We start from the raw sequence: 27,569 nt of genomic DNA, 5'->3' as shown, positions 1-27,569 counted from the left end.
TCCGTCGAGTCAGTGATGCCATCCAACCATCTCATCCTCAGTTGTCCCCTTCTCCTCCCACAGTAGTACATATAATGGTCATCTGAGTTAAAATTCACCCATTCCAGTCCATTTTAGTTCGCTAATTCCTAAAATATCGATGTTCACTCTTGCCATCTTCTGCTTGACGACTACTAATTTACCTTGATTCAAGGACCTAACATTCCAGGTTCCTATGCAATAAGGCTCTTTACAGCATCAGACTTTACTTCCATCACCAGTCACATCCACAATTGGGTGTTATTTTTGCTTTGGCTCTGTCTTTTCATTCTTTCTGGAGTTAGTTCTCCACCAATCTCCAGCAGCATATTGGGCACCTACCAACTTGGGGAGTTCATCTTTCAGTGTCCTTCCTATCTTTGTGCCTTTTCATGCTGTTCATGGAGTTCTCAAGGCAAGAATACGGTTTGCCATTCCCTTCTCCGGTGGACTGCGTTTTGTCAGAACTCTCCACCATGATCCATCTGTCTTGGGTGGCCCTACACAGCATGGCTCAGTTTCAACGAGTCAGATAAGGCTGTGGTCCATGTGATCAGTTTGATTAGTTTTCTGAGATTGTGGTTTTCATTCTGTCTGCCCTCTGATGGATAAGGATAATACATTTATGGAAGATTCCTGATGGGAGAGACTGACTGAGGGGGTCACTTAAGCATTACAACGGATACACTCAGAGAGTAGAATATAACACATCTGTATTGTTAAAAACCTATACCTTAAGGCCAAGTGCACATCAGGTGATAGCTGGCCCCTCCCAGTCTGCTGGGGGGGGTCTCTGGAAGGCCAGGCTGGTGCTGACTCTCTGAAAGGGAAGAGGGTGAGAAGAGCCCAGAAGACCCCTTTTATATTTTTTTAATTGAAGGATAACTGCTCTACAGAATTTTATTGTTTTCTGTCAAACCTCAACATGAATCAGCCATAGGTATACATATGTCCCCTCCCTCTTGAACCTCCCTCCAGAAGTATCTCTTCTCGAAGGCTGCTCATTGTTGCCCTGGGGAATCTGGTATCTGAGTGACCCCGTATATCCAGCCTGGGTCTTGTGGGGGAGGGGGAAAGAGCCTGCGGAGCCCTGGAGCCCATCCCAGTTATCAGAGACATGTGACAGGACAGTCTCAGACTTTTCCCTTGGGGGAGACACACACATTTCCCTTGAATGAAGGGATTCCAGCTCCCTCTAAGCACAGACTCCAGAACAGAGGTCCTGGTGTACAAGGATCACAGATGCAAAATTTTACATATGCAGAGCTTTCTTTACATTCTCAAAGGGAATCATGTCCCACCCCCACCCCGCCAACCACCCACAAAATAAAAACTACTGCTCTTAAGAGAGTTGGAGAGCAAACTGGTTAGACTGGCCACAGGTTGTCACAAAAAGATATTTTATTTGAGAACATTTGATACTGTGGGAAACATCTCTACTAAATCCAAAAGCACCTGACTGATGGTCCACTTCCACTCTCCACAAGCCAGCGAACAGCCTCGGCCGGCAGATGCGAGGTGTGTCTGTCCACGGCTGACCCCTCCACCACCGCACACCTCCGTCAGGGGCACAATGAAACAGCAGGCTGCCCAGCTCCTCCAGCCCCAAACTGACCTCACTTGACAGGACAGGAGAACAGCTCTCGCCTTCCAGGCCAGGGCCCCAGCCGGACATGCTCACAGGAGAAAGGTCAGGTGACATCTCACACAAGACACTGTAACCAAAGTCAGCGCATGCCCCGCTCTGGGGACAGCACAGCCGGGTTGGGACAGGCTGAGTCAGCATGTGGTCGTCACCAGGACGGCGCAGGGCCTAGTGGACACAGCAAGGATCTTGGACTACAATCACCCTGCTCACTTTAAATGGGACAGAACTTCTCTCCTCAGGAACATCAGCTCAGGCCTTTCTGGCTCAACGCGCTCTCGGCTGAAGGTCGGCACACCTGGCAGTCTTGGGTGACCCGCGCTCACGTCAGCCCTCTCCTCCAAGCGTGCATCCCGTGAGGAGCCGCGCTCACGTCAGCCCTCTCCTCCAAGCGTGCATCCCGTGAGGAGCCGCGCTCACGTCAGCCCTCTCCTCCAAGCGCGCGCGCCGTGAGGAGCCGCGTCAGCCCTCTCCTCCAAGCGCGTGTGTCCCGTGAGGAGCCGCGCTCACGTCAGCCCTCTCCTCCAAGCGTGCATCCCGTGAAGAGCCGCGCTCACGTCAGCCCTCTCCTCCAAGCGCGTGTGTCCCGTGAGGAGCCGCGCTCACGTCAGCCCTCTCCTCCAAGCGTGCATCCCGTGAAGAGCCGCGCTCACGTCAGCCCTCTCCTCCAAGCGCGTGTGTCCCGTGAGGAGCCGCGCTCACGTCAGCGTCGCAGACGCAGAAAGAACGCGTGCTTACACTCCGTGCTCTCCAGGGGGTAATACTTGTCATAAAAGTCTAAGACGTACTCTTCCGTCTTGAACCCGAACTTCTGGTAGAGCAGCATGGCAGGGTTGCTGGCGGAGACGTGCAGGGTCACGTCCTTGCCCATGCAGGTCTGCAAGAGAGTGGAGAAGCACACAGTGAGAAGCAGAGGGCCTCGGGGAAAAGGAGTGGGTGGAGAGAGTCCCTGACGTTAAGGCAGTCAGGTACAGAGGCTGGAAGAGTCCGGCCTGAGGCTGGGGCACGGGACCACCAGCCAGCGCCTGTGGGGGAACCCAAGAACCCTAGCTGAAACGTTCCAGCTGAGGCGGCGGACGGTAAGCGGATTGAATGTTTTTCCCCAGTTTTTAATGAAACTTGCTCAGTAATTCCCACATGTTGGTGTCTGTCCACCTTTGATGAGGCCTCTTAGCATAGGAAGCCTTAAGGACCCTGGTTTGTAAAACCTCCAGTTTTTTCTCTCTGGAGCAAAGAGCCACTGGGGATATTTCACTGCTAACTGTTTTATAATTCAGTTACATTTAAGTATATCCAGCGTAACAATACCAAACCCTATGACAACCTTGAAAAAACAAGGGACAAGATCAGACGTTCTGTTTTTAAAAACTAGATGTCATCCTGCAAGACAGTCATAAATGCTCCCACCCTGGACCTACGAGGAAAGATGTCAAGTTATGTGACCAGGTATGAAACCTCAATACTTCTGTTTAATTATACAAGCTGGGTATCCCCTAGGGACATTCTGAATCCCAAAGACCCCCTCAGCACTCCCAGACTTCTCAGAACTGAGGTTTCTTCATGTAGCACCAGTCTTGTCCCATGGGGAAAAAGAGGGGGGTCTGTTCTACTGCAGCTAGGCAGGTTCTCAGATTCTTTAATTAACAACACAGAACAGAGCAACGGAAGTTACATAAACTCAGAATTGGCTCTTTAGTGAGGAGGTGCTGAGACTGTGGACTTCATGAGTCCTGGAGGTTTTACAACCCCAGGGTCCTTAAGGCTTCCTATACTAAGAGGCCTCATCAAAGGTGGACAGATGCCAACATGTGAGAATTATTGAGCAAGTTTCATTAAAAACTGGGAAAAAACATTCACCATCTCCTATTTAAAAAGAATCTTGCCTATGTGACAGACAATGCTCCATACCGAATGGCTTCTAAGTAAGTCACCAGATGAATTCTGGGGTAAAAAAAAAAACCTTGCCTGTGTTTCTGGTGTTTGTATATAAATATATGGTCTATCTTCCTCAAAGGTGATACAGATTCATCAAAGGATGGATTACTTAGAAGGTTCACAGCAGCTTACACAGTGACAGTAAAACTGAAAACAAGCAGCGATAACAGAATATACCTACTGCTGATAGCATGAGGTTTTTTTGGTTTTGGTCATGCTGGGTGGCATGCAGGATCTAGTTCCCCCACCAGGAACGGAACCCGCACCCCCTGCATTGGGAGTGCAGTCTTAATCACTAGTTCACCAGGGAAATCCCTGATAAATGGTTTTGTTAAAATGGTTTAAAATACCTAAGAACTAAAAATCACATGTTCACCCCCACTTCTCAGTCACCACAGTGGTGACTCCAAGACCAGAGGCAGTTACAAAATGGAGAGTCCGGGACTTCCCAGGTGGTCCAGTGGCTAAGACTCCATGCAACCAATGCAGGGTGCGTGGGTTCGATTCCTGGTCAGGGAATAACCAGGAATTTGATTCCCATGTGCTGCAACTTAAAAGTTTGACTGCTGCAATGACGATCAAAGATCCAACGTGCTGCAAGTAAGACCTGGTGCAGCCAAATAAAAAGTAACTATTAAAAAAAAAAGACAGTCGGAGTGTTGCAGGCTCTTACCTCTGTACTCACCTCATTTGATTTATTACACATGTCCACAAACTGATTTCTTTGAAACTTGGGTCTGAGGAGTGACTTCTTTAGGGGTGAGGCTTCTGTCTAGGTGTAAATAACTTTGTGGACGACAGAGCTGGCTCCCCTTCACCTGGTGTTGACTGGCTCTGGCCCTGTCCACACTCCAAGCCTTTCAGGTCAACTCAAGGCAGGTGGGCAGACAGTGAGCAGAGACAACATACCTGAATCAGATGATAAATCATGAAAGTCGCGATCCCCGCTCTCCTCCAGTCAGGATGGACAAACAGAAACGAAATATAAGCTTCGTTGTACTTCACGTCAGGGACCATGAAGCCGAAGGCAATGATGACTTTCTTATAGAGGACGACGACGCTGAAGTCAGGGTACTGCAGGCACTCGGACAGGTCGACGCCTATGGAGAGAATCAGTCAGCCCAAGTTCTGGGATGAGTGAGCAGTAGGCTGTTCAGTCTATGCTTCAGCTGCACCTGCCTGCTAAAAACACCCAGACTGCAGACAGAGACACCACTGCAGATGCCAACACATAAATACCAAAATTTGCATCATCTGGTCTGCGTACACATGTTAAAAGAAAAGAAGCAGGACAGGGTGGGTAGGAGAGAGCACGCAGGCTGGAAGTGGACACAACTGGCTTTGCACTTGGCCTCTGGGCCATGTGTGCCAGCTGGCACGTACCCCAAAGCCCTGCCTCAGGAATCTGCCTCAGGTGAGATGAGAAATACCCAGACCTGAAGGGAAGATCTGAGACCGCCCAAATCGTCATGTTCTTTACCTCATACACAGACCACTGACAAGCTCTTTGGTACAAGTGTCACTTTTTACAATAAAGGAGTTAAATATCACACAATTCCACGCTTATTGTTTGGAAGCCACCTTGAGCAGGGGCAGGAAGTGGCAGACACTCCCAGAACATTCCTTTCAGCCCCATCCCACCCCCCCACTACATGCACTGACATCCTAACAAAATCTTATCCAGCCCCTAGAAGCCATATTATTTCCTTTACATTTCAAAGCAGAGCCACAAAGAACATACTTACATTTAGCAATGATAGAGTGTTCCTTTAATCAATGACTTCAGAGACTATATATAATATGGTCATGGTAAGGCTGATAAAATGACATATCGCATTGGGTCTATTATTTTCAAAGTCTGTGATTGGGGTTTTTGGCTTTTTAAAAACAATTCTTGGCTGTACTAACACCAAGGACCAGTTAAGTAAACAAAGCACACAGAATTAAGCAAACATCAAAAGTGTCCAGACACACCCAAGCCACCAGCCTGTGGTGCTGATGGGTATAACCTGGGATCTTGATACATGCGGGAGATAACAGGGTAAACCGTTTCTTCTGAAACCAGAGACAAACAGGGAAGAGGAACAAATGGCACTGTTTATTGCTTTAACTGCTCGCTTCTGTGTGGATTACAATATACTGTGGAAAATTCTTAAAGAGATGGAAATAACAGAGCACCTCACCTGCCTCCTGGGAAATCTGTCTGCAGGTCAGGAAGCAACAGTTAGAACTGGACATAGAACAACAGACTGGTTCCAAATAGGAAAAGGAGTACATCAAGGATGTATATTGTCACCCTACTTATTTAATTTATATGCAGAGTACATCATGAGAAACACTGGGCTGGAGTTAGCACAAGCTGCAATCAAGATTGCTGGGAGAAACATCAGTAACCTCAGACATGAAGATGACACCATCATTATGACAGAAAGTGAAGAACAACTAAAGAGCCTCTTGATGAAAGGGAAAGAGGAAAGTGAAAAAGTTGACTTAAAGCTCAACATTCAGAAAACTAAGATCATGGCATCTGGTCCCATCACTTCATGGCAAATAGATGGAGAAACAGTGGAAACAGTGACTGACTTTATTTTTCTGGGCTCCAAAATCACTGCAGATGGTGACTGCAGCCGTGAAATTAAGACGCTTACTCCTTGGAAGGAAAGTTATGACCAACCTAGATAGCATATTAAAAAGCAGAGACATTACTTTGCCGACTAAGGTCCGTTTAGTCAAGGCCTATGGTTTTTCCAGTTGTCATGTATGGATGTGAGAGTTGGACTATAAAGAAACCTGAGTGCCAAAGAATTGACGCTTTTGAACTGTGGTGTTGGAGAAGACTCTTGAGAGTCCCTTGGACTGCAAGGAGAGCCAACCAGTCCATTCTAAAGGAGATCAGCCCTGGGTGTTCTTTGGAAGGAATGATGCTAAAGCTGAAACTCCAATACTTTGGCCACCTCATGCGAAGAGCTGACTCATTTGAAAAGACCCTGATGCTGGGAAAGACTGAAGGCAGGAGGAGAAGGGGACGACAGAGGATGAGATGGTTGGATGGCATCACCAACTCGATGGACATGGGTTTGGGTGGACTGTGGGAGTTGGTGATGGACAGGGAGGCCTGGAGTGCTGCAGTTCATGAGGTCGCAAAGAGTCGGACACAACTGAGTGACTGAACTGAACTGAACTGCTTGCACTTCCTGATCTTGGGAAAGAAAGAGATGTTCATACTTTAAACTGTCTATATGAGCAGACAAACTGAATGAAATCACATGAGTAAAGGTTTTGGGGTCACATGACACACACACTAGTTTTAAAAACTGCTGAAGTGAACGATACAGAAGGTGGATCTGCTGAGCTTGGATAGGGAGAACATACCAGGCCAGAAGAACTCCTGACACATGGAGTTTATGGTTGGGATGTGATTTGGCCGGACATAGCAGTAATCAAGAGGGGCGTCTGGCTCTGGCGTCCAGTGCGGGTCCCCCCTGTGCAGGTGGGAGCGGATCTGGGAGAGCAGCTGCAATTTGGGTGGCTTTGTTTCATAATCACGCCTCCAGAACCCAGAAAAGACACAGAAGACAAGGAAAATATCCATTACTCCCAGCCATTTGATTCACAATGCTCCTTGATCTGCTGAAAATTTTAAATTAATTTGCACTACTTTATATGTCAGCCCACTTAACAGCTATTCTTCTGGTATGACACTTAAAATTATCTCTACTAACATTCGTCAGACAAGACCTACTGGAACCTGCCAGGAAGTCCGCTAGTGTTGGTGAGCCTTAATGAATGGACTGCGGAAACAGAAATGGCTTCTAATTCCACCCTCTGACCCAGGACAGAGCCCGGGGAGGAAGGCCCAACTCCGCCTGGACAGCCGGAGACCCTGGGGCAAGGAGCAGGCTTGTATGCTGACCCATGGGTCTTCCCCGGGGGAGGGTGGGGGGCTGGGCCGGAAGGACACATGACTGGGGTGGCAGAGATAACTGTCAGTCATGTGCAGCCCAGTGCGGGTAGGGGTGGGAACTCTCTGGCCAGCTCACTGTCCAGGTGCTGCGTACATGGGATATTCATCATCAGTCCATGGACAGGTCCCACCATCCCCTGGTTTCCTTTTGCAGAAAACTATGTACAATTTGAAATTTAAAATAAAACAATGAGTATGATAATCAGAATGAAACCTCAGAGAGTTGACTTATCTCCTTGCCTTGTATATTTCTTTCAAAGGGACCAACCTTTCTATAATAATATACAGTTGAAACATGCTACATATTGTTTCAGGACAAGACTAGACATAGAGCAGAGGCCTGGTCCTTGCCAATGCCATTCCACAGATCTGGGGAAGATGGGGCTGGCTCAAAACCCAAGCGCCACTGCTCGTGCCACAGCTCTCCTCTGTGTACCTGATGTAGGGTTTCAGGATCCGAGACGTGTATGGGCTGACGATGCTCTGGTCCACAGCCATATCTTCCGATCCCACCAAACGGTACAGAAACTTTGTGCTCTGGTGCCGGAATCCTTTCCTGGATGGCAAGGCAGTCTGTGAGAAAGACAGACCAGTTATACAAAAATAAAATTACTCAAAGGGCTGGTTTCATTTCTACAGATGAGTAGTACTTAGGACATTTTTATGTGTCAGAAAGTAGGTCTTTCTGCAGGACTCAACTGGAAAATTTAAGGTTCATAAAAACTTCATAGGTACCTTTGCATAAAACTGGATATGAAAACCTAATTGCAGTTTAATAGTTTAAAGGCAAAATAATTAAAAAGTTTTTTTAAGTTATGTATAGCGTCTCCAAGTTTCATGTTGTCTATAAGGCACCTTGAATCCGTTCATCAAATATTAGTCAGCCCAAGCATCAGGTGGGTCACACACACACGCTCACACACACGGCTCCTGTCTCATGAAGGGTCTCTGTTACCATCAGAAATCACTGCTGCATGTGTATATGGATTTATTACAGTATGTCTCTGCTGAGTAAATCTCACAAAAGTAGGACTGACGTAGATTATTATCCCTACAACACAGTGTGAGCAGAGAGGACTGACCAGAGGGTCCAGGAGACATGGTCCCTGCTCCCCACAGGCCTGCAGACGCCTCCTCTCCACATAGGGCTGCTCAAGGGCCCTCGGTCATGTCATAACAGAACACGGACAATTAGGTTTCATAGCAAACAGCTCAGATGGAAGATTAAAAAGTACATTTACAAAGCGGTTTGCCAGGGGTTGGATGAAGTTTAGAAACCTGAGTTGTTTTTGCAGAATCAGCTTGCTCTTGGGCTAGAAAATAACTTTGTTGGAAGAAGAGCATGAATTCCTTTCTTAATAATTTTGCTCTGATTACTTTCCCAAACTGGACACCAAAACTTTCAGAGGCCAATCAACTCTGAAATTCTGCCAGGACTTTGTGAGTTTTCAAGTGAAATTCAAACTTGGGGAACACAGTTTCCAAGTACAGCCCGTTTCCTCCTGAGCCTGAAGGCACACCCATCTCCTGTATCAAAAGGCGAAGTCAATGTCCCCTCCTCTGGAACCTGGCAGGCCTGAGGTAGGCCTTGACCGGTCAGAACATGGCAGAAGTAACAACATTCTGGGACCTCTGAGCCCAGGCCATAAGGGAGCTGGTGGCTTCCTCCTCGAGTCCAGCTGCTGCGGTGCCCAGGTGGAACACTGAAGGGCTAGTGGCCACATGTAAACATGCTCTAGTGGACCAAGCTCCAGCTAAGTGGAGCCACAGGGTGCCCCTTCCTTCAGCTCATGAAGTAGAAAAATACCCAGCTGAACCCAGTCAACCCACAGACTCAGAAGAATTGGTTATTGTTTTAAGTTACTAAGTTTTGGGGTAATATGCAACTTGAGAACAGGACACCAGCCACTGAGCCTGTGAACAGCGTCAAGTCAGCATGTGGAGGTAAGGTCTGTGAGACCCCGGATATGCACAGTCCTCACCCTATCTGTCTCCCTGGCTTCCACACCAGGTTAACCATCCTTAGCTTCTGCCTGGTCCATGAACTACCCCTGCGCCCTACTGGGCTCCTCCCTGCCACCCTCATGCCACCCCATCCATCTCCACACAAGGCCAGAGCCTACTTTTAAAAACTAATAAAAGTCACCTTCCTGGTCTGAAACTCCTACATGGGTTCCAGCTGTGCATTCAGAATACGATGCAGACTCCTGTCCCATGCCCTGCAGGATCCACGACCCCATCGGCCTGGTCCTCTGCCTCCCACCCCACATGCTAAATGAAATCCTGCCTCGGGGTCTTCATGCCCTGAACCTTCCTGGACGGGCTCCTCCTGCAGATCAGGACATGGTTCAAGCATCACCTCCACAAAAGGTGCAGTCCACCTCCCACCCCTGCTCCCCATGGCACTCATGTGGAGGAAACGTCCCTGCTGGTTCAGTACTGTCATCTCCCTGCTCCTGGTGTCGGGGACCTCCTTTGTCTTAAGTCACTGTCTAATCCAGAGCCAGGCCCTAACTCCCTTCAATTCCATGAAGGCTGAGAGGTGAGGAAGCTGCAGAAGAAAAGTTTGAGGCTTGTAGAGGTTTAAGGTTTATGAGGTTTAAAGCAAGAAGCCATCTGTTTCCCTGACAGAAGTGCAAGTGCTGATGCAGAAGCTGTGGCAAGTCATACAGAAGACTTAGGTGAGATAGTGACAGAAGGTGGCTGCACCAAACCACAGATTGTCAACGTAGATGGAACAGTCGTCCACTGGAAGCAGCTGCCATCCAGGACTTTAATAACTAGAGAGAAAAAGTCAGTACCTGGCTTCAGGCTTCAAAGCTTCAACGCACAGGCTGACTCTCTTATGAGGAGGGGCTAATGCAGCTGGTGGTGTTAAGCTGAAGCCAGTGTTCAACTCACCGTCTCATTTATGCTCCGTCTACACAGCCTGTGCTTTGTAAATGGAACAACAGAGCCTGGATAACAGCAAATCTGTTTTCAACATGGTTTTCTGAATACTTTAAGCCAACTGCTGAGACCCAATGCCAAAACTGAAAAGCAGAGAGGAAAAAAACGCCCACCCCCTCCCCCCACCGAGAAAGGAACAGAATATCTAAAAACTGTGGTGTAACTACTAAAAGTGTAATATATGCAAAATGAGAATACCAGGAGGAGCACATAAGACAGAAGAAATACCTGAAATGATAACAGCTGAGAATTTCTCCAAGTTAATCAGACACCAAACCAAAACCACAGATCCAAGGAGCTCACAGAACGAGGAGGATAAATGCTAAGGAGCCTATCAGTCACCTGTAACAAAAGGGCAGAGGTGCCGATGAAAGCGAAAGCACTCAAAGTGTGTGAATACAAATAAATATAAAAAACAAAGAGAAAACTGTGAAAGCTTCCATGGCATAGGAGGATAAAAGAAGACGACCATCTATAAAGAAGCAAGTATTAAGAATGACAACGCAGCTCCAGGAACAAGCTGATAGTTAAGTGATGATGAAGTGGTGATGCTAAATGTCAACAGGGGAAAAAATGACAATTTTATATCCAGCTATACTATCATTGAAATGTGAGAGTGAGGATGTTCTGAACTTCAAAAAGACCACATTTTAAGAGCTGTTATAAAAAGTGCTTCAGCAAGAAATTAACCTGGAAGAAATGATGGGAAGTGAATGAAAAGTTTAAGTTTAGTGAGGTTTACTGTTGACTAAATAAGCAACACAATGGAAAAAAGGAAAATGAGAGCAGGCAGAGGTAGTTTTTTGTTTGCAGGGCGAGGATCACATGGTAATATTAAAAAAATAATACAGAAAAAGAAATACGTGTCTTAAGACCTATAAAAAGAATAAAAATGGAACATACGATCTTCTCTATAGAAAAGCATCAACGTCACATAGACTATTTTCTCTGACTACAATATAATCTGATTAGAAATTAAATCAATTACTAAAAGATAGTATAAAATTCTCATGTATCTGAAAACTAAGAGTTATTTAGCACTAAATTACTCTTGGGTTAAACAGGAAAGGTTAACAAAAATTGCAAAACACTAAATACTGAAATATAGAAAAGTCACATCATTTCAAACGTCATGAGTAATGGCTAAAATATCACAGGGACAGTTACAGCTGTGAATATACTGATCAGAGGACCAGAAGGCAAGTGGATTGAACAAACGCATTTACAGCTGCTCCCCTAGGTAACTATTAAAGTGATACTAATATTCCAGGTTAAGATGGGGTATGAAACACAAACATTTAACTTTACTTCTTCCCAAAACCCCACCACAACTATAGAAACAGACTTTAAAAATAAATAAATAAAAGACAAATACACAAGAACAAAAAGATCAGAAGAAACCACAGGAACTAGGAAGCAGATAGATAAAAATTAAGAGATTTCAAGCCAGAATCTGGAGCTGGCTTTGGGTGAAGTGAGAACCAGCCCAATCTGTCCTGCAGAACCCTCCTACAATGCAACTGGCAGCACCACTTTTGTCTGGCACCAGGAATAAGGAAGGCAGAGAACTCAGGTGCAGGTAGAAGCACAGGCTGGAATCAAGGTTGCCGGGAGAAATATCAATCACCTCAGATATGAAGATGACATCACCCTTATGGCAGAAAGTGAAGAACAACTAAAGAGCCTCTTGATGAAAGTGAAAGAGGAGAGTGAAAAAGTTGGCTTAAAGCTCAACATTCAGAAAACGAAGATCATGGCATCCAGTCCCATCATGACAAATATATGGGGTAACAGTGGAAACAGTGACAGACTTTATTTTTCTGGGCTCCAAAATCACTGCAGATGGTGACTGCAGCCATGAAATTAAAAGATGCTTACTCCTTGGAAGGAAAGTTATGACCAACCTAGACAGCGTATTAAAAAGCAGAGACATTACTTTACCAACAAAGTTCCATATAGTCAAGTCTATGGTTTTTCCAGTGGTCATGTGTGGATGTGAGAGTTGGACTATAAAGAAAGCTGAGCGCTGAAGAATTGATGCTTTTGAACTGTGGTGTGGGAGAAGACTCTTGAGAGTCCCTTGGACTGCAAGGAGATCCAACCAGTCAATCCTAAAGGAAATCAGTCCTGGGTGTTCATTGGAAGGACTGATGTTGAAGCTGAAACTCCAATACTTTGGCTACCTGATGTGAAGAGCTGACTCATTTGAAAAGACCCTAATGCTGGGAAAGATTGAGGGCAAGAGGAGAAGGGGACGACGGAGGATGAGATGGTTGGATGGCATCCCGACTCAATGGACACGGGTTTGGGTGGACTCTGGGAATTGGTGATGGACAGGGAGGCCTGGCGTGCTGCGGTTCATGGAGTCACAAAGAGTCGGACATGACTGAAAGACTGAACTGAACTGAAAAGCTGTGTGCAGAGCAGTAAGACCCCTCAGCAGGGCTGTGCCCTCCGAGGCTCCAAGGGACAACCTATGCCAGGCCCTTTTCTCGGCTTTTGGTGTGGCCTCAAGGCCTGTGCTCCTCAGCTCTGCAGACACACCGCTTGAACCACTGCCTGGGCCATCACAGGGCATCTCTCCTGTATGTCTCTCCTGTTCTTGGAAGGACACCAGTCATGCTGCGCTAAGGGCCCACTTTGCCCCATGCAACCTCAGCTTAACTACCCGTATCTGCAAAGGCCCTATTTCCACATGAGGTCACATGTACAGGCACCAGGAGTCAGGACAATACACACGTTTGGGGACACAATTCAGTCTGCATCAGTGACCCGCAAAACACATTAAGTCTGTCTTCTTCCGGAAGCCTTCATCTAATAGAAGCATGCTCCATCCATGCTTCCTACACTGTTTATGGATAAAGAGTTTAAAAAGACAGAAGGAATGGTTAACACTAAAAGTCACTACACTAAGAGTGACTAAGGGTTAACACTAAGAGTCGCTTCCTCTGGGGGAGTGGGCAGGCTGCAGAATTAGGTGGTTTTAATGCCCTGTTTCTTAACCCACAGTAATTGATATTAACCTCCAAACTATACCTGTATGTGTTCTTGTATGGGTATGATGCCTTTCATAATTTTAACAGTTAAGTACAGGGGTTAAAAGGAACAAAGAACAGCTGACCAGATGACAGCAACCAAAGCATGTGAGTAAGTGGCAAGTGACTAAGACCAGGAGAGCCCAAACCTAAGGTGGCCGTGAGGACAGGCCAGAGCCAGTGCCTCAGGTCAGCAAGGACACCAGGTCCAACTGAAGCTGAGGGCGGGCAGGGGGCCATAGACTGAGGGGTCTCTTGGGTCAAGAGGTATTAAAGCTCCAATGACACTTCTGCCATCCACATACAGAAACAACCTCTCCCTTCAGGGCAGACCAGATTCTCTGGAGGCTCCAATGAGAGATTCTGATGCAGCCAAGGGTGGAAGTTCTGTCCAGAAAACAGGGAGACTCAGGGGAAGTTTAACAACTGCATGGTCAGCTCCTTGCTCTCCCCACAAGGTTCCTAAGATGCGGGCAGGCAGGTTACGGCTTCCCAGGAAGGAGATCCAGCTGAAGTGAAGGTCTTTGGAAACTACAGACCCCAGAGACCGAATCCAGCCTGCTTTCGTACATACTGTTTCTGGCGCACAGTGACGCCTTTCATCAGTCGTGTATGCTGCCCTCACACCACACAGCAGAGCTGGCTAGCGAAGTTACAGCTACTTACTCTCTGACCCCTCAGAGAAAAGGCTTGCAAACCTCTGGTCAAGAGGGTCCAACAGCCAAATAACAGGAGTGCTCCAAACAGAAATAGATGCCAGGAAATTCCAGAACTCAAGAAAGAGCATTTCAAATAGAAAGGCCCATAGGCAAAGGCCCAGCACCGGGAAGAACAGCCCCACATGCAGTGCAGTGCTGGGTAACCAGAATACCAGCAGCAAAGTCCACACCCAACCAGTGTCCAGAGAAGACAGGTAAAAGGCCAGACCACCACAGAAGACAGGAAAACATGCAAACAGTCCAGACACGCAATGCACAAACAACCAGGAAACAGGAGAAGTTCGAACTTCATCTGTAATCAAAGAAATGCGTCCAAAAAACAAACAAACAAACAAAAAAAACAAGACTTCATTTCATAGCCATCAGAATAGCAAAATTAGTTAAGGAATGGTTAGCAACAATGCCAGCAAGACACAGGGAGAGAGATTGGCTGGCTCCTGCCATGGGAAAGTGGAGTCCAGCACTGGTGATAGAATCACCTGTCCCTGGAGCGCTCACAAACCACTGTCCTCCGGCCAGGTGGACACCATGCTGACCCACTACTCTTCCTACAGGGCATCTCCTAACTACACAGATGAAACCACGCCTTCACTCTTGCTCAGCTCAGTGTCCAGTACACTGGCACACTGTACATCCTCAACAAACCTGCCAATCAAAGCTACAACCCAGACCATGAGTAGCTGCCCTCGGAGACTAAGAGATATGAAGAGAATGTCTAGGTTCTGTCTAGAATACCCAGAAGGAAAACAGAAACTCAAACTCAGATGTATTCAGGAATGTTCACATTGGACAATTAAAATAAACACAGCCCAGTCGTCTTTGCACTTCTCCCCTCACTGTTCTTCCACTCTTCTGAACACACCAGGGAGCCGCAGTCCCAGGAGTTGGAGAGTAAGACAACACTCACCTGGTACCGGTCAAGGATTCTAAAGTCCTGACAGGTCGTCCTGTACGTGGCCTGTCCAGCCGGAAGCCTGGAAACTCCTCCATCTTTGGCTCCGTAAATTCCGTCCACTAACAGGAGCGCAGCGTTCACGACCTGGTCCAGGTCAAAGAGCGGCAGCCCCCGGTCCCTCTTTGCTTGCCGGACGATCAGCTTCCGCTTCAGCCGCCGGGCCTCAGGGGTCATGGCCACGGCCCCAGGACAGGCCTCCAGCCGCCTGAGGAGCAGCTTCTCCTCATAGATGCTCACAGGGGTGAACTTGGGCCCCTTGAGCTTCCGGTCCTTCTCCAGCACAGGTTTCCTCTTCTCTCGAGCCCTCGTCTGCAAGGACGTGTTGGAGTCTGTGTCCTCACTGTCAATGTCCATCCTGTCAGGCTTTTCCTCCTCACTCTCCACCTCCTGCTTGATCTGCTCGGGGGCCCTGACCTTCTTTCTGCCCCCGAGCCCTGTCCCTGAGGTGGCTGCGCCGGCAGGGGGCGGGACGTACTCCATCCCAGGGTCTATGACACCGTCTCCTTCCATCTCATCGTCATCTGTGAGGAACGGAAAGCAAGTGAGGAAATGTGGCCCCACTGCCCCCCAGGGAAAGCATACTCACTGTCCCAAGGGCCACACAGGCCCTGAGGCCCCAGAACAACAGCTCACCATGAAACAAGGCCTGTGGCGGCATCACATCTGGAATGAGGTCGGCTTCCGAAAGCAGGCTGGGTGTGGCTGAGTGAGAAGCTGGGGTTCCTGGGGCGGAGAAGTCCAGGGATGGCGAGGGTGATGGGCTTGTGAGTGGAGTGCGGTCCGAGGAGCTCAGGGATGAAAAGTCGATGACTTCTCCTTTCTCGAGAATCACATCGGGCCTGCGGCCTCGGCTGATGAACTTGACAGGCGTGGAAGAGCTGCTCCGGTCAGCAAAGCCAGCCGCCTCCTTCTGGGCTCTCCTGATATCCTTGGCTTCCTGAGTCCGAGACCTTTTCTCTTTCAGTTCCATGGCAGATTCCACAGGATTCCGACTCGCTCGCTTTCTAAGTCCCTCAACAGTGATGATGGGATCTAAAGTTGGTTTGGAGGCTGCTGGTGAAGAACAAAAGATCTAAATTTTTAAATATCGATTTAGCGTTAGCTACTTTTACTAACTTATTGTGAATCTACTACCATAGAGAAATGTTCAATGAATGCCCTGAACTAAGATTAAGATTTCTCTTAACCAAGAAAAAGGAATTATAATGCAAATACAAACCCTTCCACACGGTCTTTCACTTACTGGAACTGGTAAAGGTTAAAAGTTTAGACATTGGGATGGCTTAGGGATGATAAAGAACCGGCAATGCAAGAGGCCTGGGTTAAGTCCCTGCGTTGGGAAGATCCCCTGGAGAAGGGAATGGCAACTCACTCCAGTATTCTTGCCTGGAGAATTCCATGGACAGAGGAGCCTGGCGGGCTACAGTCCATGGGGTCACAAAGAGTTGGACACGATTGAGTGACTAACACTAAAAGTATGATAATGCTCAGGGAGCACAGGGGGAAATGGGTATTTTCATGTCTTTTTCATAGAGCATAACGTTTATCACATCTTTTTGGAGGGTAATTTGGTAATATGACTAAAATTTTGAATAAATATATGCCCTTTGATACAATAACCTATTTCCAGGAATTTATCACAAAATATTGGCAAATGTATATAATTACAGTATTGTTTAAATAACAAAAATGACAGAAATAACCAAAATGTGCATCAACAGGGTAATGGTTTAGTTATCATGCAGCTACTCAGTGAAATGCAATGAAATAAAAGAAACAGGATAGACCTACATGTACTACTATGGAAAGATGGCCAAGATATACTTGGTAAGTGTGGAAAAACTGGAGAAGAGGTAGTACAGTACGAACCAGTTTTGTTTTAAGAAAACGCTTAAAAATACAAAGAAGACTTCTAAAAGCACTCACAAGAGACAACAGTAGCTCTGCTGAAGTTAAGCTGCGGGAGGTGGGAGAGGGACTTTCAGACTATAGCTTCAATACTACGTGATTTATTTCCAGTTACATTGTTAAAAAGTTAGAAGTTTATTATCAAAACAATTTTAGATTTAAAAAATCAGATCAATATGTGACAGTAAGCAGCTATTAGTTTTTTATAAGTGAAAAAAGCCATTATGATGAGGTTACAGGAAAAGAATCCTTATGGCTAATAATGAAATATTTAAGAAGGAACTGCTGATACCTGGAAGTTGCTTCTGAATAACTCAAGGGTGTGGATGGGTTGGGGCTGGGAAGAAGCACCCAGGGGCCCAGATAAATGAGATAAAAGGAGATTTCCAGGGTTAACAGCTAAAGTGAAGACAAAAGTGTGAAGGGATTCACTAAATGACTCTCTTCACATCTGTATATTTAACATTTTCCATACTAAAAAGGTTAAAAACATAAAAAAAACTTACTGAAAATAGACAACCTTTCAGATACCAAAGGAAATTTATAAAGTTGCTAAGTCGTGTCTGACTCTTTCGTGACTCCATGGACTGTAGCGCACCAGGCTCCTCTGTTTAGGGGATTCCTTGATTAGGAAGTTACGAAATTTTTTTTACAGCATAAAATATTTATTTACAGCATAAAAACCTGTGTTAGAAGAAAACTGTGGAGCAGAGCAGCTCCAGGGAGGCCACGGTGCCTACCTAGTAAAAATGGGTCTACACTGGCATTTCTGGGCTCATGACAGTACCTTTCACTTTCAGAGAGGAGGCAGACAGCTTATCTCCCTCGGGTTTCAGGGTTGGGGGCCTGTTGTGGACAAGCTTCCACCATCCTGGTTCTCCGAACTCCTGAGCTCCCGAGCGGAAGTACATGGGGCTCCCCACGCTGAGGCAGCCGGCGACTGTGCTCCACCAGGTGGAAGTCTTCTTCCTGAGAGAATTTTTAAATTATTGGCTTTACAACTCTCTCCTTACCTAGATGGTGCAGTCTCTGCCTCCAGGTCTGGGATGGGCTATGGAACCTGCTTCTTTGAAGGAACAGAGCTCCTCAGGTAAAGGAGAGGCAGCAGGGTCTGTATGGCTTCAAATCCTGTCTCCACCACCCCTTCTATTAACAGCTGCCTCAGGTTCGTCATCTTTAAAATCAGGATAATAAAACTTGCAAGGCTGCTGAGAGGATTAAATGGAATAACACCATAAAACAGAGCTCATGAAACACTTCTTATCAGAATCCACATGACTATAGAGTTCCAATTGGGAAGATCCCCTAGAGCAGGGAATGGCAACCCACTCCAGCATCCTTGCCTGGGAAATCCTGGTGGGCTACAGCCCATGAAGTCTGACACAACTTAGCGACAAGACAACAACAGGCTAATTTTATCTAACTTGACCTGCTTTTATATATGGGGAAAAGGAAATGGGAACCCACTCCACTATTCTTGCCTGGAGAATCCCAGGGACGGAGGAGCCTGGTGGGCTGTCGTCTATGGGGTCGCAGAGTCGGACATGACTGAAGCGACTTAGCAGCAGCAGCAGCTTTTATGTATCAGTTAAACCAAGTCTCAGGAAAGCAGGCAGGAGAGTCCTTAGCCCTGGTAAGTGGTTCATTTTACCCACAGAGTCAGAGGAATCCCTCATTCTGCTACCTGCCTTCACGTAGCAGAGGAATAAAACTATATGGTGTAACAGAGCTGAGCCTCGGGGGAATAACCAACTCTAACCAAACCCCCCACCCCCCCAACCAAAACACAACAAGCATTTAAAAATAACTACACTAGAGTGTATACATCAAAAAATTTTAATATGTAAAATGTTAACTGGGGCTTCCCAGGTGGTACAGTGGTAAAGAATCTGCCTGCCAATGCAGCAGACACAGGTTGGATCCCTGGGTCAGGAAGACCCCCGGGAGTAGGAAATGGCAATCCACTCCAGCATTCTTGCTGGGAAATCCTGGTGGGCTACAGTCCATGGGATCACATAGAATTGGACACGTCTGAGCATGCACAGCCCACAAAATGTCGAGTACTCAGGTTCCTGTAAAAAATTGGTCTATTATTTAAGGAAAGTGTTCTATTTCTACCTCAAAAACATAAACCAATGACCAGAAATCCTGAAGAATCGTCTTTAATACAAAGGCCAGTCTAACAGATGGAAAATACTGCTGAAAAGGCAAAGGAAAAAGGTATCCTTAAGAACAGAGATATACTAAACAAATACAGACAAACCAAAAGAACCCCACAAAAAAACAAAAAGACTATAAAGGGCCTAAGCACTGAGATGGCAGAGTGACTCCCACCCTCTGGCCCTAGAGTACCTCTCTTCTGCCACCATCTCACCTGGTTTTGAAACTTCCAGACCCCCACCCAGAGGTCTGACCAGTGGAACCCACTCCAGAGGTCTCTGGAGCTCTGTTCACTCTTCTTCCCATTGTCCTATTTGGCTTCAAATCCCTCTAGTGAATTTCCCATTTCAGTTATTGTACTTCTCAGTTCCAGAACTTCTTTTTTATTTACTTAGGTTTTCTATCTCTGATGGTATTTCTGTTTCATTCATACCTTGTTGCATGACGTTTCCCACCTCTTCCTTTAGTTCTCTGGGCATCTCTAAGCTGTTCTAAAGTCTTTGACTAGTAAATCCACCATTAAGTCCTTCTTTAGGGATAGTTTCGGGTTAGTTTATTTTTTCCCTTCAAATGGGTCATACTTTCTGGTTCTCTGTATTCCTTAGGGTTTCTCTGTTGAAAACAAACATCGGACATTTGGACGTCAGTCTTTCTTCTTTCCCCAGGGTTCACTGGACATGATGGCTGCAGGTTGTCTCTGTGCCAGAAATCAGCTGGACAGAAAACTCAAGGTCCTCTTGGCTCACGTCTAAGCCTGTGCCTTTCCCCGGGCATGCATGGAGACTAATTGCCCCTGTATAGGCGGTTGCTTTCGAACATCTGCAGTCTTCAATGTCTGGCTCCAAAAGAGGGACAAAGAGGAAAGTGAAGGTGGGGAAGAAGGTGCCAGCCCTTAAGTTTCTTTAAAGTCAATCCAGCCAGAGGGGCAGGGCCTGCAACAGTGTGGGGAGGTGCAATGACAAAGGCTGCCGACCCCTTTGTCAGCACTTCTGTGATCAGAAGCAGCAGCAGGAGATTAGAGCACAGATATGATTGGAGAACACGGTCCTGTGTGTCCACCCAGATCCCACACTGTGCCAAGCTGCTCCTGGAAGGCATGTGCGGCTGTCTGTCACGGGGCTGAAGGATGTGAGGTCATTAGACACTACTGTACTCAGAGCTAAAATTAACCAAATGGACTGTAATTTATGGTCCAGCTTCTTCCAGAGGACAATCCACCAAGTAGAACAGCACTGACCATGAAAACCTGCCAAGATCTAATTTTATCAGTTTTTTCCCTTCCCTGTCCCTTACAAATGGGGTGTATTCAGTTCCATAAATAGACCTATATAATTAAACTAAGACAACAGATTTCATTTCCTTAAGAAAAAGAACCAGTTAAACTGTCAATTCTTTTCTTAGTACCACTAAATATCTCCAGAACAAAAATAGCTCCTTTTGTAAAAAGGCACTGAATCTATTTCTCCTCATGGCAGCCTGTAGACAGTCACCTCTCCCCGATTCTGCAGCACCTCCGGCACAGCTGTGACTTCTGGGCATCTGAGGACATGGGCGAGGACAGGCACAAACTCCCCAGGCCCACCTTTATCGTGTCCATATTACCCCAAATCTGCAGGATTCATGCATCTCACCCAGGACTTCATAAGGCAACTAACAATCACAGTCTCAAACAATCCGCCAATGCAACTGCCAACTTGCTAAATCCCTGAGAGCAATGAAAATCTTGCTCGATGCACATGTACCTTCAGCTTCAATGTCTGGTCTGGATGTCTGTGGCCCGGCATCCCTACATCTGATGACCCAAGGAGCGGGTCACAAAGGAGGGGCAAACTCAAAGCATCATGATGAAAAAAGAGTAATAAATGTGGAGTAGGAAATGGCAACCCACTCCAATATTCTCCCCTGGAAAACTCCATGGACAGAGGAGCCTGGCAGGCTACAGTGCATCGGGTCACAAAGAGTCAGACACGACCGAGCAGCTGAGCACCCAAAACATATGGCTTACAATATACAGGTCCCATCTTCCAGGGAATGCAATATACTTCATATTAAGTCAGATCTCCAAAGTGTCTGTATCTATTTTTTTAACTTTTTATTTTATATTTGAGTATAGTTGATTAACAATTTCAGGTATACAGTAAAGTGATTCCGTTTTGCATATACATGTATCTATTCGTTTTCAAATTATTTTCCCAACTAGGTTGTTATAGAATATTGAGCAGAGTTTCCTGTGCTATACAGCAGTAGGTCCCTGTCACTTATCCATTTTAAAAATAGCAAGATGGAGCTTCCCTGATGGCTCAGTGATGAGGAATCCACCTGCCGATGCAGGAGGTATAGGTTCAATCTCTGGTCCAGGAAGGTCCCCTGTGACAAAGCAACTAAGCTCATGTGCCAGGACCACTAAGCCTATGCTCTAGAACCCAGGAACTACAACTACTGAAGCCTGTGTGCCCTAGAACCTGCACTTCGCAGCAAGAGAAGCCACCTCAACGAGAAGCCCACTCATTGAAACTAGAGAATAGCCCCTGGTCACTGCAACTAGAGAAAGCCTATGCAGCAACAAAGACCCAGCATAGCCAAAAATAATAAATAAACAAGTAAATTTTTTTAAAAAAGACTAACAAATGAATAAACCACATGCATGGGAATCTGCCTAGACTTGGCAAAGTGTTATGAATGCCAAAAAGTACACAACGGTTTCTACCTTCCAGAGCTAATAAAGACAAACACTAGTAATTAATGAAGAGCAACTTCAATGAGTCCAGTCAATAACTGCTATTATTTCTCTTCTTCTGACCTCCTATAAGGCACTGATTCTAAAAGGACATAATAGTCCTCTGTCCTCAAATTAGTTACCTACCCAGCTATTATGCAGGTTCATTTAATCAAACTCTGTTTTTCAACAGTCTAAGAATCTGTTCAAACATCTTCCCGCTCAGTAGAAATCAGCAGTTTCCCCCGGATGTAGGGTAAGAAGTATGGAAACCTACACTTATATGCTGGTAATTATACCCACCTCTGCTGAGATTATTAAAGTGAAATCATCTTGTGGATTAAAAAATTCTTAGGAACTGCCGCAAGTGTATACGCTAAAGCTCTAAAGGCTTGCATTAGGCTGTCTTAAGTCGCGTGTATTTCGTTCTTTACATCTTCATTCAAGGATAAGACTTTTAAAAGTCACATTACCTATTTCCTAGTAGAAAAGTCCAGTGTTTCTCAATAAAGGCGCAGATGTCTTCCTTCCACCGGAAATAGCCCTGCCTCCCGCTGCCTTCCAGGGACAAGTTGTACATCGCCAGCACGACCACCTGGAACACAAGTGCACAGGTTGGGAGAAAAGCACCAACAGGAGGAACGTTTGCTGTTTGAGTGGGCATCAAGGGAGGGGAAGGATAACACCCTGGGGAATCTTCAGTACAGAATTCTACTTCCTGTTTGCTTTCCACAGATGAGCATCACTTAGCCTGTAATCACATGCACTTGCTCCTCACATCACCAACGCCAGGCTGCTGTGTGGCTTAGCTGGTGATGAGTAAGGACTGTCCCAAGCATCCCCATCCCCATCCCCTCCATCATTCAAAGGCAGCACTAAATGCTGGGTTAACCACAGGCATCAGAAGGCCCCAGGGCCTGGTCCAGGTGGCGTTGCTGACCGACAGTGCTGACCTTTACTAAATATTCTGAGCATCACCCCTGCAGATACATTTTCTAAGCCCTTCAGAGGCAGAAACAAGAGACTATCAGAATTTCAGAACTGAAGCCAACGTGAGGTACCATCTACTCTGGGTTTAGCCTTTCTCAGCCATGGCCAACTTCTCCCAAGATGGAACTGGCATGGACAAGGGCCAGAGACCTGACAGGCCTGGCTGCCCTGTTTATCCTCAGAGAGCATGACACCCCCAGCTCCACTGCATCTGGCCCAACCATGTATTTCACAGGTAATGCATTCACAGCCCCAAATGGAGAAGTACTTTCTAGAAATATAAATAACACACTGTATAGAAGAGAAAAGAACAAAGAAGGAAGTAAAAATCATTTTAAGTCCACCATCAAGAAATCATCTTTTTTAACATTTTCAGTGACCGTCCTTTCAGACATTTCTCTTCTCATCTGAAGAAAATTTTGTAGTCATAAATGGACAAGAAGCTATACATGCTATTCAAAACCATGTTTTCATCCTTATAAAAATAATGATTAATTTTGGGTTAATGAAACTGAAAAGGGGACAGAGAATTTAAGAAGAGAGTCCTTCCATAATTCCAAATCTGCCTATGTGTGCACACATCAGAATAATGCTAGTATGAATCTAATCTTGCCAAGACAAAGTATTCCATGTATGCTTTGGAAAAAAAAATCCCAGTTATAATATTCATTAGACTGTAAACATCCTCAGTACAAGCTTCATTTTCTACTCACATATTTTCAGGCAAGTCAACAAAGGCTCCCTAAAACCACCATTGACAGATTTCATTAGATGTCCTAATAAAAGCAACAATAATTAAGATGATAGCCCCAGGCTGCAAACACAACTACAATCTAAATGACTTAGAGGGTGTAACGAAATCACCTTCTCTTTATCCTATTTCTTTCCCCTCCTAGCAAAAAGTGCTAGGGATAATTAACCTATGTATTTGTCTGCTTATCATCTAAAATAAATGTCCAGAAAGTCAGCTGCCTGGGGCTATCTTGACTGTCTCATTCACCATAGAAAAGTCAGAGCTGGATGAGAATTAGCTAGTCTCGACTAGACTCTACTCTCCAGGCCTAGAACAGTGCCTGGGGCATGGTGTGCACTCAGTATTTGTTGAAAGAATAAACATAAAAAATGAGAGTGAAAATGAAAGTGGAAGCCGCTCAGTCTTGTCCAACTCTTTGCGACCCCATGGATTATAAAGTCTATGGAATTCTCCAAGCCAGAATACTGGAATGGGTAGCCTTTCCCTCTTCCAGGGGATCTTCCCAACCCAGGGATCGAACCCAGGTCTCCCGCATTGCAGGCGGATTCTTTATCAGCTGAGCCACAAGTAAGTGATGTCTAATTCATTATTTTTAGAACTTAAAAGGCTACATATACCATTGGTGCCTTGCTATAAACATATTAAAACAAACTGCCCAAAATTAACACAACCTGGAGATCAATTGTAAGATACTATTCAGGCAATAGTTGCGCAGGGTTAGGTTGGCCAACTTCACTTTTTTTTAAATTGAAGCACAGTTTCTTTACAATATTGTGTTTTCAGGTGTGGTGTAGTGATTCACCATCTTCACATTTTTTAGAATGGTTTTATTTTTCTAAAAACAGCTCCCAGAAAAATGTGAACCTCTTTGATTAAAATCAGAAATTTGGTATTATATATAAATGAAACTGTGTGGGTGAGATTTTCAAGAATCTCAAACCCAGTGTGCTAAGTTGGCAGTGAGTAATTTTACTAAGAACTCTTTTCTCCGCATATTCAGTATGATTTTCATTGTGAAATAAAGCGACCCTCAAAACAACTCAAAAGCTCCTATGTAAGTTCCTCATTCTCTAGACACTTACTCCAATAAATCTGAGGTAGACCAACCTCACAAACTCTAGAGGAAGAACTTTACTCACTTGCTGCCATGTCAGCTTCAGCCTCTCATACTGCTCCTTGCCATCTTCTGAGCAATCAGAACAGGTAAACCTAAAAAAATTATCGCCCTTAAGGTAACTGAGCTGTTCCCTCAGCTGACCTAGGAGGAAAACAAAAAGATACATCACGAGAACAGAGGTAACCAAAGGTTTAATCAGTTTACCAACCCATTTTCCAAGTTTCCCAGGCTGTCTTCCATTTTTCTTTCAGCCAACCCAAGTCGGCAGGTTATTCTTCTAACATCAAGTGCATGCCCAATAAGATAGACCCGTGGTTCCCTGACTTTCAGAAGGACATCGGGAAGACAGGTAGGGTTACAACTGTTAACATTCCTGACTCCTACAAGCGGTCTCCTCACATATCCTTTAAGAAATATCTGAGCTCCCACTGTGCCTTTGGGCTAGGAACTGGGAACAGGATGCCCAGGGTAGATGTGCTGAGCACCCTCAGAGGCTTATAGCTGTTGCAAGGGGCACAGAGGGGCAAGCAGGTAACAGCATCACAGCTGCTCTCCATCCTGTGTATCAGAACCACCCAAGAAGCTGTTTGTTTTAGTATGCCTGGGCTTGTCCCACACAAAGTTAATCAACCTCTAGATGCAGGGCATTTTCTGAAGTTCCCCAAGGGATGCTGAAGCTCTGGGAGACAGGAAGACCCCTGGAGTGGAACGTGATGGGCTCAGTAGGGCAACGTGAGGGCACATAAAAGAGATGCCAACCTACACTAGAAGACAGGAGAGCTGGAAAAAGTCGGGGCACTGGGGCCTGAAGGATGGTTAGAATTGGCAGGTGCAAAAAGGTGCTGAGGGTGTGGGGAGGATAGAGGCTGCAAAGACACATGTTCCACAAAGGAAATTTACATGTGCAAAGTCCCAAGGAGAAGACCTGCTTGTGGAGAATGAAAAGCTCACCCTGGCTACAGAGCTCTGCGGGGATTATCTGCGGGGAGAGGAGGACATGAAGGAGAGGCTGGAGCAGTTGCAGGTGCCCAGCAGGAAGGGCAGTTTTCAGTGTAGGCTGTGAGGACAGGAGAGAGCCACCCAGGCCACCCAGCCATCCAGAACCCTGGATCTACAAGCAGAGACAGCTCAAGAGCAAAAACTAGCCAGTGCATGTGTTATGTGCGTGTGCGCACACGCGCTCTAATGTGCTCAGCCATGTCTTGACTCTTTGTGACCTCACGGACTATAGCCCCGTCAAGCTCCTCTGTCCATGGTATTTTCCAGGCAAGATAACTAGAATGGGCTGCCATTTCCTACTGCAGGGGATCTACTTGACCTGGGGATTAAACCCATGTCTCCTGCACTGGATTCTTTACTCCTGAGCCACCTAGGAAGGCCCCAAAACTAGCTTATAGGTAGTAAATTTTAGGTTTGCTTTCTGTGAAAATGGTGTTACTTTATTAAATAGTAATTAGGAATCTGAATAGCTGAATCCATCTTAAAAACATCTCCACATACCAGAAAATGACCCGGTTCACAACAAAAAATACACATACCCACACATATCTAAATTTCTCTGACCTGGTTACGGGTTCCAGTACACAGAGTACTCCTCCAATACGTGTCTTTACTAGTCTCCATCTAATGGAAAAGCCCTGCTTCGGTAACTGCCCTGATGCCTGGCAAAGGACCTCCTGGTGTGTGTGTGTGTCTACTACCAGCAGATTAAGGAGACCAGCAAGTAGAAAACACTAGAAACAGGCGCAACACATTTCTAATCTGTTAATTCCTTATATCAGCAAACTATCGCAGCTATTTTCCATGTAAGTTAAATATTACCTGAGTTATAAGTCTGAACTTCAGCTCTATGCTGGGCCTAGAATTTGGTTGCAAATCCACAGTTATGGGGCCCTGATAGAAAAATGCAGCTGATTCTTTAAGTCACACAGAATTTCTAATTTTTCTTGGGTGGCAATCAAGAACGTTAATTTAACAAAGTGACAGAAGTTGGCAGTCATATTTATTAGGACAAACGTGTCTATGTTTTATATAAACCTGCAGTTAAGCAACTAAACTAGTAATAAATGTAAGAGCTATCTTTTTATTTAGATCTCCTTCACATTCTTGTCTCTTTCATAGGTTAGGAAACATCTTCCCACAGGAACTGACAGGGCAAAGGAAAGGAGAAGCTCCTTACTGGCCGGGATCCACTTCTGGCACTTGTCGCAGAAGTAGGACAGCTGCTCCTCCATCCACGACACATCCCCTTCGTCACTGTTGAGGGAGTCCCCGCTATGGTCGTGAGACAAGTCCACGGACGCCTGGTCCTCCGACTCCACAATCAATAGGGTCTCCCCCTCCACCTCCCCCTCTTCCAGTCCCTCCGAGGTTGATGTTCTCGTGGCTTCATCGTCGTGCCGACTAATCAAACCACTCAGGTGGATGCTACCCTCCATCCCTCCCGGCTCACAGGGTCAGGGTTCTCAGGAACAACCCCAATCCTTGGACACCAAGCTTGAAGGGCTCCTCGCTGACCACACAAACAGAAACTCTCAGAAGGGTGTCTGCCCACCTCTACTCAGACACAAGGGGCTCTAAAGGCATTATCTAGAATATATGAGCCATTGTCCTTTTTCTGATCAAGTTTAACAGGACAGTGAGAAAAATAGATTTCACTAAGCTGTTCTTCATCAACACACATTGAATGCTGTCTCTTTCATCA

The 27,569-nt window shown here is 45.9% G+C and overlaps 1 protein-coding gene across 2 annotated transcripts; it reads right to left on the bottom strand.

The window, feature by feature from the left end:
* Positions 1-1,409: 1,409 nt before the first annotated feature.
* On the bottom strand, positions 1,410-27,316 carry KAT14 (lysine acetyltransferase 14). 2 transcript variants are annotated; one of them, XM_052650809.1, is made up of 10 exons: positions 27,045-27,316; positions 24,888-25,006; positions 22,478-22,599; positions 17,916-18,097; positions 15,854-16,273; positions 15,173-15,741; positions 7,999-8,135; positions 6,971-7,146; positions 4,508-4,698; positions 1,410-2,540 (listed from the first exon to the last, which is right to left on the bottom strand). In XM_052650809.1, exons 1-10 carry the CDS (start codon positions 27,301-27,303, stop codon positions 2,367-2,369), a joined length of 2,349 nt encoding a protein of 782 aa, XP_052506769.1. In that variant the 5' UTR covers positions 27,304-27,316; the 3' UTR covers positions 1,410-2,366. The 2 variants fall into 2 exon arrangements, with proteins under 2 accessions (XP_052506769.1, XP_052506770.1); XM_052650810.1 differs by having other exon boundaries at positions 15,854-16,270.
* Between the last annotated feature and the right edge of the window lie 253 nt (positions 27,317-27,569).

The sequence above is a fragment of the Budorcas taxicolor genome, chromosome 13 (assembly GCF_023091745.1).
Source record: "Budorcas taxicolor isolate Tak-1 chromosome 13, Takin1.1, whole genome shotgun sequence".
NCBI classification, from domain to species: domain Eukaryota; kingdom Metazoa; phylum Chordata; class Mammalia; order Artiodactyla; family Bovidae; genus Budorcas; species Budorcas taxicolor.
This window is presented reverse-complemented; position numbering and strand designations above follow the sequence as displayed.